General features: G+C 45.9%; 2 protein-coding genes across 2 annotated transcripts in view; one reads left to right on the top strand and one right to left on the bottom strand.

Moving 5' to 3' along the window:
- LOC144486394 (uncharacterized) overlaps nt 1-6,251 on the top strand; it is a 159,061-nt gene extending 152,810 nt beyond the window's left edge. Inside the window, 2 exon segments of the mRNA XM_078204430.1 lie at nt 625-1,304; nt 6,218-6,251. Of these exon segments, the coding sequence (XP_078060556.1) occupies nt 625-1,304; nt 6,218-6,251 (714 nt within the window).
- Nucleotides 1-12,105, bottom strand: part of LOC144486400 (uncharacterized) — a 67,567-nt gene that overhangs the window by 49,186 nt on the left and 6,276 nt on the right. The gene's annotated exons all lie outside the window — the stretch shown is intronic.

Here is a 12,105-nt window from a genome sequence, read left to right as displayed (position 1 = left end):
CGATTCCTTGGATACTAAATATCCTCAGCCTCTGAATGGGAAGGAGAAATGTTTGACCGGTCTGTCCACTGCAAGATTTTAAGCAGCAGTGTGACTGGAAAAACACCAGGACACAAACACACACCCGACTGAGAGTGTTCCAGTGCACTAACAGTGGAAAGAGCTTTAACCAGTTACATAGCCTGAAAAAAACATTGCAGCATTCACAGTGGGGAGAGACTGTACCCGTGTTCTCTGTGTGGACAAGGCTTCAAATCATAGAAATCATAGAAACCCTACAGTGCAGAAGGAGGCCATTCGGCCCATCGAGTCTGCACCGACCACAATCCCACCCAGGCCCTACCCCCACATATTTTACCCGCTAATCCCTCTAACCTACACATCCCAGGACTCTAAGGGGCAATTTTTTAACCTGGCCAATCAACCTAACCCGCACATCTTTGGACTGTGGGAGGAAACCGGAGCACCTGGAGGAAACCCACGCAGACACGAGGAGAATGTGCAAACTCCACACAGACAGTGACCCGAGCCGGGAATCGAACCTGGGACCCTGGAGCTGTGAAGCAGCAGTGCTAACCACTGTGCTACCGTGCCGCCCTGATTGACCTGCAATGATACGAGGAGACCGACAATATGGAAAAACCATGGAAATGTGAGGACTGTGGGAAGAGATACAAAGCGCCCTCTCTACTGGAAGCTCATCGGCGCAGCCACACTGGGGAGAGGCCGTTCACCTGCTGGGTGTGTGGGAAGGGATTCACTGATTCATCCACTCTGCAGAGACACAAGCAAGTTCACACTGGTGAGAGTGCATTCACCTGCTGTCAGTGTGGGAAGGGATTTACTCAGATATCAAGCCTGCAGACACACCAGCGAGTTCACACTGGGGAGAGGCCATTCACTTGCTGTCAGTGTGGGAAGGGATTCAGTAAGTCATCCAACCTACAGAAACACCAGCGTGTTCACACAGGAGAGCGGCCATTCAGCTGCTCTGCATGTGGCAAAAGATTCACTCAGTTATCTCATCTACGGGCACACCAGCGAGTTCACACTGGGGAGAGGCCATTCACCTGCTCTCAGTGTGGAAAGGAATTCACTCAGTTAACTAATCTGCGGAGACACCAGCGAGTACACTCTGGAGAGAGGCCATTCAACTGCCCCGTGTGTGGGAAGGGATTCACTCGGTTATCCACCCTGCAATCACACCAGCGAGTTCACACCGGGGAGAGACCGTTCACCTGCTCTCAGTGTGGGAAGGGATTCTGTGATTCATCCACCCTGCGGACGCACCAACAAGTTCACAAGTGAATATGGGGATTAGATTCTGCTGTTATTGTTTCTGCTCTCAATTACATCCGGGACTGCATTTTGTTCATTCTTGGCCAATGGGGAGAGTCAGAGGGTTTCTTTCTGCTGGACTGGCCGGTCTCATGACTTTGCCTCCAGTGGGCTGATGCTCTTTGAGTCTTGTTGCGAATACCTGATTTTAAATTTCACAAGGATCACAGAGTGACAGGGTGTGAGGAAGTTCAGAGATATTTAGTCAGCATTTCTGTTTGAAACCCTCCCAAATGTCCATCCAATTTCCTTTGTAATTGTTTATTGTCTCCACTTCCTCCACCCTCGTAGGGAGTGAGTTCCAGGTCATTACCATTCACTGCATCAAAATATTCTTTATCACATCCCCTCCACTGCATCTCTGACCCAAAACCTTAAATCTATGTCCCCCTCGTCCTTGTCCCATCAGCTAATGGGAACAGCTTTTCTTTGTCCACCTTATCTAAACCTGTCAGAATCTTGTCCACCTCTATCAAATCTCCCCTCAACCTCCTTTGCTCCAAGAGGAACAACCCCAGCCTGACATCAACAATAAAGAACAAACTAACAGAATATGTTAATACCTGAAATCAAATGTGGAGGTCGAATTTCTGTTTTAAAAATATTGTGAACATATTGTCCTGGACAAAAAAGGAATTTGAATAACTCACCTTGGGTGTGGGTGAAATGTGTTATGATCCAGGTCAGAAATCCAAGGTGTTTTACAAAGTCAGCCTAGCCATAAGATTTGCACTCGAGTGAGTGTAAGATGTTTCACTCCAGGTACGATTCAAGTGACCCACTAGGAAGCTTTTATCAAACAAAGTTAATTTAAGAACACAGTTAAAATATAATTAGAAAAAATAGCATAACTTTTACCAATTGCAATAAAAAACAACCATGATCTTTCTTATATCAATCAGTACAGCTTGGTGTTCCAAATCAAATAATCCCTACAAATATATTCCAGGCTTTGCACAGAAAGCAGGTATGCTCACGTGATGCTGGATTTGGCAGCTTTTTAACACCTGCTGTGAATTAGCGCTTAAAATGTTGAATTCAAACTATGCCTTCCCTGTCCTGGAACTTCCAGCATCGAGAGAGAGAGAGACTGCTTGCTTCTATCTTCCAGCTGGCAACTCTCAGGCAGCGGAATCTTCACTCTAGAGAGAGAGACGACAAACACTGCTTTCAGTCTGCAGTCCAGACAGCTTGTGACAAAATGAAACTAAAACTTTCTCCTGTTAAAAAAAACTGTCCAAAGACAGCACTGACCTTTCAATCAGGCTCCACCCAACAATTCCAAAAGGATCATAAAACTCCAGGTCACTGTATTAGCCCAGGCTCAAAATAAACAAGATGCCCATTATATTGCTTCATTATATTCATAGAATAGAATCCCAACAGTACAGAAAGAGGCCATTCAGCCTATCGAGCCTGCACTGACAATAATCCCAGCCTTTCTCCGTAACCCCACCTGTTCACCCTGCTAATCCCCCAGAAACTAGGGTCAATTACGCATGGCCAATCAACCCAACCCACACATCTTTGGATTGCGGGAGGAAACCGGAGCACCCGGAGGAAACCAACGCAGACACGGGGAGAATGTGCAAACTCCACACAGACAGTGACCCAAGCCAGGAATCAAACCTGGATCCCTGGTGCTGTGAGGCAGCAGTGCTAACCACTGTGCTACCGTGCCACCATATTGTTCTATGTATTAGCGGAGTTGTAAATCAGTGAAGGCCAGCATAATACTTGGTCTGTGAAACACTCCGACATCCATGAACTTTGTTTTAAAGAAATCCACATTTGAAAGCCCGGTCACTGCATGAAATATCAGACCATAACAGGGGGAGATAAGAAAGACAGACACTCACTTTGATCTTTTCGTCAGCACATCTGAGAGTTAAGAATGTGTGACATGATTTTGGGATACCGGAGTGAGTGTACAGATGTGATTTGTTACATGTGAAAAATAACAAGCCTAAATTCATGGTGAGTTGGAGTGAAGAGCGGGTCCCAAACACACACAGCTACTTGAGACACAGCAGGAGATGAAATGGTTAATGTGGCCAGGGGATTGTGACATCATTGTGACATCATCAAGGCACTGACACACACTCCAGAGAGAAACTGAGTTCACTGGCGGCACGGTAACACAGTGGTTAGCACTGCTGCTTCACAGCTCCAGGGACCTGGGTCGATTCCCGGCTCGGGTCACTGTCTGTGTGGAGTTTGCACATTCTCCTCGTGTCTGCGTGGGTTTCCTCCGGGTGCTCCGGTTTCCTCCCACAGTCCAAAGATGTGCGGGTTAGGTTGATTGGCCATGATAAAATTGCCCCTTAGTGTCCTGGGATGCGTAGATTAGAGGGATTAGTGGGTAAAATATGTAGGGATATGGGGGTAGGGCCTGGGTGGGATTGTGGTCGGTGCGGACTCGATGGGCCGAATGGCCTCTTTCTGTACTGTAGGGTTTCTATGATTTCTAAAACAATCAGGATCCAATTAAACACACTGCACATGCTCACAAAGTGAGGAAAATTACAGTAAAATGAATAATATTATAGATTGGGACAATTAAGGGCTTGGGGGAAATAATACTGAGTAAGAACTGTCCACAACTTGGATAGGGGTAAAGAGAGAGCTGGAGAATCTTTTACATCCATGCTTGACCTGTTGCTTGAAGCATCTGTCCTTATGTACGAGTAACCTAGAACTCACAGCGCTCCTTCAGAAGAAAGAAAGATTGAGTAGATGTTACCCCAGGCGGGACCAGAACAGAACTGGAAAATAACGGAGTGAAGTTGAGTGAGGGATCAGAGAGAGAGCATCTTTAACAGCTCTCTTGAAAGCCCAGCATGTTAAAGAGCCTGCCAACCCCTCTCACCCACTTTCCCGAAAGTGCATCAATCTCAGCAGGAAATGTCCAGAAAAATCAAATATTTTTACTGATAAAAGTTTATTAATGAAACAGAACATGGTTAAAACAAACAGAAAATGACTTGAGGATCAAAGACAACCAGAGCAAAAGGATGTTCACAATGTTCTGGACACAAATGGTTTCTCTTCAGCTGCTCTGTCCCCTGTTCCTGTGACTCCCCGCTTTGGACACAGGGACACTGAACCCCGGGGGTCACGTCACCATCAGCCCCAGTCACCCCCTCCCATGTCCTGATTGGTTGGAGGCCCATTTCCCACTCCAGTACCTTCCTGTCTCTGTATTATTGCGACGCCCAGGGCAGTTTTCCAACTGGGGCGCAGGCACCATTATTCTCAGCTAAATTCAGCCTTCAGCTCCGTCGCCTGGCTGTCATTGACACGAGCAACAGAGACAGAAAGGTGTCCCAGGCTCAAATGGGAAGTTGAAACTTGTGGGTCGAAAGCAACACTTCACCATTTGCCAGTCAAATCCATGTTATTTACACTGGGGGTTTTTATGATGAGATTAATTGAATTGTTCGGCGAGTCAGCAAGCTCGAGAAGCACTGATTCCAGATTGTTCAATACTTCTGTCTTGAATCACAAAAGCTTCTCACTTTATCCCCTTCCTGAACTGAATTCCATCATCCTGAGCAGCTGTGGGTGTCACCTCTCTGTGTAAACTCCTGCCCCTTTTTATAAGGCTCTCTCATTCCTTATTGTGGGTCAATTCTTTAATGGTTGAGGATCGCTCTGTGATGTAGTGAGTGTTTATCCGGTCAATCAATGTTTCTGATGTCAGTCGGAACGTCCATCGTTACTTTTCACCTGTTTCTTACTCTGTGTTATAAAAAAATAAAGTTTTTTAATTTTTAACAGAATGGTCAGCTTTAAGGTTTCTTGAGTCTGTGGCGACGTCATCCAAAGGTCAAAGCCTTTCTCTTTTCTCCTTCCTGTTTAACTAAGGGTTGTGTGGAATATTCCACTCAGGGGGAGGTGGTGGGAATGTCGCTGGCCGAGTAATGCAGAGACCCAGCAAAGGATCTGGGGACAGGCAGCTGGTGGGATTGGATTCAGTGAATCAATCTGGAATTATATAAAGTTAGTGTCAGAAACGGTGACCATGAAACTATCGACTGTTGTAAAAACCCGTCCAGTTCACCCTCTTCATGCTCCCTATTAGGGAGGGAAATCTGCAATCCTTACCCGGTCTGGCCTACATGTGAATCCAGACCCACACAGCGATGTGGGTGAATCTTAACTGCCCCTCTGAAATGGCCGAGCAAGTCACTCCGTTCAGGGGCAATTCGGAGATGAGCAACGTGTGCTGGGGCTTTGCCAGCAGTGTCCACATCCCAGGAAAGAATAAAGAATATTCCAGGGAAAGTGATGGGTGATTTGAAATGAATTGAAAGTAGGTCAGGAGGTGCTCGTATCGCCCAGAGCTGCTTTTCAATGGATCCTCCTGTTTAAAATAAAAACACATCAGTGTGCCCCTTTCCCAGACACAGTTGACCTTGGAATATCACAATGCTGTTTTTAAACATTCCTATGTTAAAGAATCAGTCATTTAGAATTGTGAAACACAGAAATTAAATGTCCCATTTTTCCTGGGATCCTCCTGTGCCTGGCACCGGTGTCCTGAACAAGGTTATTAACATTCTCTGGGTTAAAGGTTCCTCCTGGTTCTTGCTATCTGTTGTGTCCTTTGTCACGGTCGGTACCAGGACATTTCTATTGAAAGGTTGTTAAGAAATTCCAGTGAATTCCAGTCCCTTGTGTAACGTTCCATTTGGTGTGTGTCAGATTCAGAGATGTACACGTGTGTGTGAAAAGGTTTCTGGGGAAGGGTTTTAACCCTTCTTTCCCCGTTAGTAACAATGAGCCCTGTATTCAATTCTAAAGTATAAAGTCCTCATTAGATATCAATTCTACCTGTTATCTACATTTCACCAACCAGTCTATATTTTCATCACAGGACTGCAGTGGGAGCACCGTCAACATCTTACTGACTGGATCGATTTCATCGAGGGGGTGATGAAGGTGATCGATGAGGGTAGAGCAGTGGATGTTGTGTACATGGATTTTCGTAAGGCTTTCGACAAGGTCCCTCATGGTCGGCTCATCCAGAAGATTAAGATGCATGGGATTCACGGTCACTTGGCCGCTTGGATTCAGAATTGACTTGCCCATAGAAGTCAGAGAGTAGTGGTGGAGGGTGTTTTTCTGACTGGAGGTCCATGACTCGTGGTGTTCTGCAGGGATCCGTACTGGGACCTGCGCTGTTTGTGATATATATAAATGACTTGGATGAAAACGTGGATGGGTGGGTTAGCAAGCTGGCAGATGTCACAAAACTAGATGGAGTTGTAGATAATGTAGAAGGTTGTGAAAGGTTACAGTGGGATGTAGATCAGCTGCAGATATGAGCGGAGAAATGGCAGATGGATTTTAATCCGGGCAAGTGTGAGGTGCTGCACTTTGGGAGATCAAATATTAAGGATAAGTATACAGTTAATGTACAGGGGGATCTTGGGGTTCAAGTCCATAGCTTCCTGAAATTAGCCACACAAATATTTAGTCGGTAAAGAAGGCATATGGCATGCTTGCCTTTATTGAGTACAAGAGTCAGCATGCCATGTTGCAGCTTTATAAAACTTTGTTTGGGCTGCACTTCGAATATTGCGCTCAATTCTGGTCACCACATTACAGAAAGGATGCAGAGGCTTTGATGAAGGTGCAGAAGAGGTTTCCCAGGATGCTGCCTGGATTGGAGGCTGTGAGCGACTGACAAATGAGGGTTGTTTTCTCGATAGCGGTGGAGGGTGAGGGGAGACCTGATAGCAGTCTATAAAATGAGAGACATAGAATCTTTTCCCCAGAGTTGATATGTCTAATACCAGGGAGCATGCACTTAAGGTGAGACGGGGAAAGTTCAAAGGAGATGTGAGAGGTAAGGTTTTTTACACAGAGAGTGGTAGGTGTCTGGAATGCGCTGCTAGGAATGGTGGTGGAGGCAGATACGATAGGGGCATTTAAGGGGGTTTTAAATAAGCACATGAATATGCAAGGAATAGAGGAATATGGACCAAGGGCAGGCAGAAAGGAATAGTTTAATTTGACATCATGTTCGACACAACATGGTGGGCTGAAGGGTCTGTTCCTGAGCTGTACTGTTCTACGTTCTATTTGTGATCTCCATTTAGAAAAAGGAAACAGAGGCACTGGAGAAGGGGCAAGAAAGATTCACAAGAATAATCCCAGAACTGTAATCACTTGTGAACTCACTGGTGTTTCACCAAGTTTGCTGACTGAGTGAATCCCTTCCCAGCAGGTGACCAGCCTCTGCCTGGTGTGAACTCACTGGTGGGACATTAGTTCTCGAGAGCTTTTGAAGCCACGCCCACATTTAAAGGGTCTCTCCTGGGTGTGATGATGTTGTGTCTGGGCAGGCTGGATAACTGAGTAAATCCTTTCGCACACACTGAGCAGGTGAATGGTTTCTCCCCGGTGTGAACTCACTGGTGTTTCAGCAGTGTTGATGATATTCTAAACCTCCTTGAACAGTGAGAGCAGCTGAACGGCCTCTCCCCGGTGTGAATGTGCTCGGGGATCATCAGAGTTCCTGAGAGCTTCAGAAGCCGGCCTCTCAGGCAGAGCATTTAAAGGGGCTCTCCTTGGAGTGAGTGGCTTTGTGTCTCAGCAGGCTGGATGAAGCAGTGAATCCCTTCCCACAGTCAGAGCAGGTGAATGGTCTCTCCCCGGTGTGAACTCGCTGATGTATCTGCAGGTGGTATGATGTTCTAAACCTCTTTGTGCAGTGAGAGCAGCTGAACGGCCTCTCCCCGGTGTGAATATGCTCGGGGATCATCAGTTCCTGAGAGCTTCTGAAGCCGGCCTCTCGGGCAGAGCATTAAAGGGGCTCTCCTTGGAGTGAGTGGCTTTGTGTTTCTGAAGGCTGGATGAATGAGTTAATCCTTTCCCACACACAGAGCAGGGGAATGGTCTCTCCCCAGTGTGAACTCGCTGATGAGACACCAGTTCTCCAGAGCTTTTGAATCCGCTCCCACAGTCAGAACATTTAAATGGTCTCTCATTGGTGTGAGTGAAATTGTGTCTGCGCACGTGGGATGAATGAGTGAATCCCTTCCCACACACCGAGCAGGTGAACGGTCTTTCCCCAGTGTGAATGCGCTGGTGGACCATCAGTACCTGAGAGCTTTTGAATCCGCTCCCACAGTCAGAGCATTTAAAACGGTCTCTCTTTGGTGTGAGTGAGATTGTGCCTGCGCAGGTTCGATGAATGAGTGAATCTCTTCCCACACACCGAGCAGGTGAACGGCCTTTCCCCGTTGTGAACTCGCTGGTGTATCCGCAGGTTGTATGCTTTTCTAAACCACTTTGAGCAGTGAGAGCAGCTGAACGGTCTGTCCTCAGTGTGAGTGCGCTGGTGGGACACCAGATCCTGAGAGCTTTTAAAACCACTTCCACAGTCACAGCACTTAAAGGGTCTCTCATTGGTATGAGTGAGATTGTGTTCCCGCAGGCTGGATAACTGAGTGAATCCCTTCCCACACACTGAGCAGGTGAACGGTCTCTCCCCGGTGTGAACTCGCTGGTGTTTCCGCAGGTTGTATGATGTTCTAAATCTCTTTGAGCAGTGAGAGCAGCTGAACGGTCTCTCCTCAGTGTGAATGCGCTGGTGAATCATCAGTACCTGAGAGCTTTTGAATCCGCTCCCACAGTCAGAGCATTTAAACGGTCTCTCATTGGTATGAGTGACTCGGTGTCTCAGCAGGTGGGATGAATGAATGAATCCCTTCCCACACACAGAGCAGGTGAACGACCTCTCCCCAGTGTGACTGCGTTGATGAATATCCAGCTGAGATGGGGATATGAATCCCTTCCCACAGTCCCCACATTTCCACGGTTTCTCCATGGTGCGGGTGTCCTTGTGACTCTCCAAGTTAAACAATCAGTTAAATCTCACACAGAACACGGGTACAGTCTCTCCCCACTGTGAATGCTGCGATGTATTTTCAGGCTGTGTAACTGGTTAAAGCTCTTTCCACACTCAGTGCACTGGAACACTCTCACTCGGGTGTGTGTATCTCAGTGCATTTCTAGTCACAGTGATGTTTACAATCTTTTGAAGCCAAGAGGCCAAACAAGCATTTCTCCTGCTAGATTCAAAGGTCGATGATATTCAGGTCCCAAGAAGTCGAGTCACTCTGTCAGATCTCGATGTGATGTTGGAGATTTCTGTCTGATTTCTCCTTGTCTAATATCCTGTAAGTCAATTTAGAAAAAAACATTGCAATTTAGAATATGATCGAAATTCAAATCTACATTTCTAGTTCATGGAACATTCATTAAAGACACAGTCATGGAGCATTAAACCTGCCCAGCTGGGCCTCCCGTATCAGCACACAGGCAGCTGCTTTGTGAGACTGCCAGCAGTACAGACAAGTCAGAGATAAGGGTGTCCTCAGAAGTGGGATTCATTGTGAAGGCTCAGGGACGGTTGATAAGATGCAGCAATTCTATGATTCTAATGAACGTTCTTTCCTCTCCCATTCCCCAAAAGCCATGAACCTCCATCCCACACACTCTCCCTCCATTCTCACTCTGCTGCATCTAATATTCACCCTCCCAATTCTCCTGAAGGTGCTGATTCAGGCTGATTGACAGATCCATGCTCACTGCTTCCTGTCCAGCACAGAAATCAGAACAAATTGGAGCTGCAGTCAGCATTCGGCCCATCGAGTCTGCTCAACCATTCATTGAGATTATTGGTTGATCTACCTCTGCATTATTTTCCCCACACTGTCCCCCATATCCATCGATATCTTCAATATCTAGAAACCTATCAATCCCTCTCTTGAAAATTCTTGATGACTGAGGCTCTATCGTCCTCTGGGGTAGAGAATCCAAAACATCACCACATCCTTGAGTGAAGAAATCCTTCCTCATCTGAGCTTTCTCTCCATTTTCCAGCCTGTTCCCAATAATTATTGACTCCCTTGTCATTCACAAACTGTCCAACTCATCCTTGAATATATTCAATCCCTCCACTGGTCCCTATGGAAGAGAAATCTAGATACTAACAATTCTCTGAGGGAAGAGATTGTTGGAAATATATAATATAGCTGCAGTCCAAAATTACACAGCCAGATATAATAAGTGTATTTTATTACAGAGCTATAAATAATATATCTAATCTGTACCATATAACAACAGGGGAGCTGAAAGCCTCGTGGTATTATCACTAGACTATTAATCCAGAAACTTAGCTAATGGGGACCCAGGTTCGAATCCTGCCACGGCAAATGGTGGAATTTGAATTTAAAAACAAAATCTAGAATTAAGAATCTACTGATGACCATGAAACCATTGTCGATTGACCAAAAAACCCGTCTGGTTCATTAATGTGCTTTAGGGAAGGAAATCTGCCGTCCTTACCCAGTCTGGCCTACATGTGACTCCAGAGCCACAGCAATGTGGTTGACTCTCAGCCAGCTTCTAAAATGGCCCAGCGAGCCATTCAGTTCAAGGGGAATTAGGGATGGGTGATAAATGCTGGCCCAGCCGGCAATGCCCGTGTCCCAAGGATGAATAAAAAACAACATCAGACATGTCTCTGTCCGATATTAGTTTACTGTCCCCTTTAATATATTTCAGAAATTAGATGGGCACATGAAGGAAATAAACTCGCAGGGGAAAGGGAATAGAGAAAGGGAATGGGACTGACTGGATTGTTCTACAGAGAGTCGGCACGGATTCGAGTTACTGAATGGACTCCTTCTGCGCTGTAATGACTCGATGAGTGGAAATATATAACATAGCTTCAGTGTTACATTACAAAACGAGAAATAATAATAAATGTACTTTGTTACAGAACCATAAATAATATACCAAATCTACAATATAACAACACTAAGCATATCTCTGCCCTATATTAATTTATTGTCCTTTTAAATGTCAGCCATCTCCTGGGGAAACCAGCCCTTTAATTGTGAACATTAGGAAAGGGACTTTTTAGCCAGACAAATCAATGTGTCAAGCTGAGGGAGCAAAGGATCTCAATGTCTTTAAGAGAAATTGCAGTGTTAATATAAGCCTTACTTGTGACTAATAAATAAACTTTAAACTTTAGGGGCGGCACGGTAGCACAGTGGTTAGCACTGCTGCTTCACAGCTCCAGGGTCCCGGGTTCGATTCCCGGCTCGGGTCACTGTCTGTGTGGAGTTTTGCACATTCTCCTCGTGTCTGCGTGGGTTTCCTCCGGGTGCTCCGGTTTCCTCCCACAGTCCAAAGATGTGCGGGTTAGGTTGATTGGCCAGGTTAAAAATTGCCCCTTAGAGTTCTGAGATGCGTGGATTAGCGGGTAAATATGTGGGAGTAGGGCCTGGGTGGGATTGTGGTCGGTGCAGACTCGATGGGCCGAATGGCCTCCTTCTGCACTGTAGGGTTTCTATGAGTTCTATAATATAAACTACCCAATTCTCCTGAAGGTGCTAATTAATGCTGATCGACACTCACCATTTCATGTTCCTGACAGATCATAAGAAATAGTTAGAAATTCAGCCCACCAAGCTGCTCAATTGAATTTTAAAAATTAATTCATGGGACATGGATGTTGCTGGCTGGCCAGCATTTATTACCCATCCCTCGTTGCCCTTGAAGGGCAGTTGAGAGTCAACCACATTGTGGTGGCTTTGGAGTCACATGAAGGCCAGACCAGTTAAGGATGGCAGATTTCATTCCCTGAAGGACATCAGTGAACCAGATAGGTTTTTCCGACAATCGACAAGGGTTTCATGGTCATCAGTAATTTCTTAATTCCAGATATTTTTAATTGAATTC

This window comes from Mustelus asterias, unplaced genomic scaffold (genome assembly GCF_964213995.1).
Source record: "Mustelus asterias unplaced genomic scaffold, sMusAst1.hap1.1 HAP1_SCAFFOLD_331, whole genome shotgun sequence".
NCBI classification, from domain to species: Eukaryota; Metazoa; Chordata; class Chondrichthyes; order Carcharhiniformes; family Triakidae; genus Mustelus; species Mustelus asterias.
The sequence above is the reverse complement of the archived record's forward strand: the minus strand, read 5'-3'. Positions and strand labels throughout refer to the sequence as shown.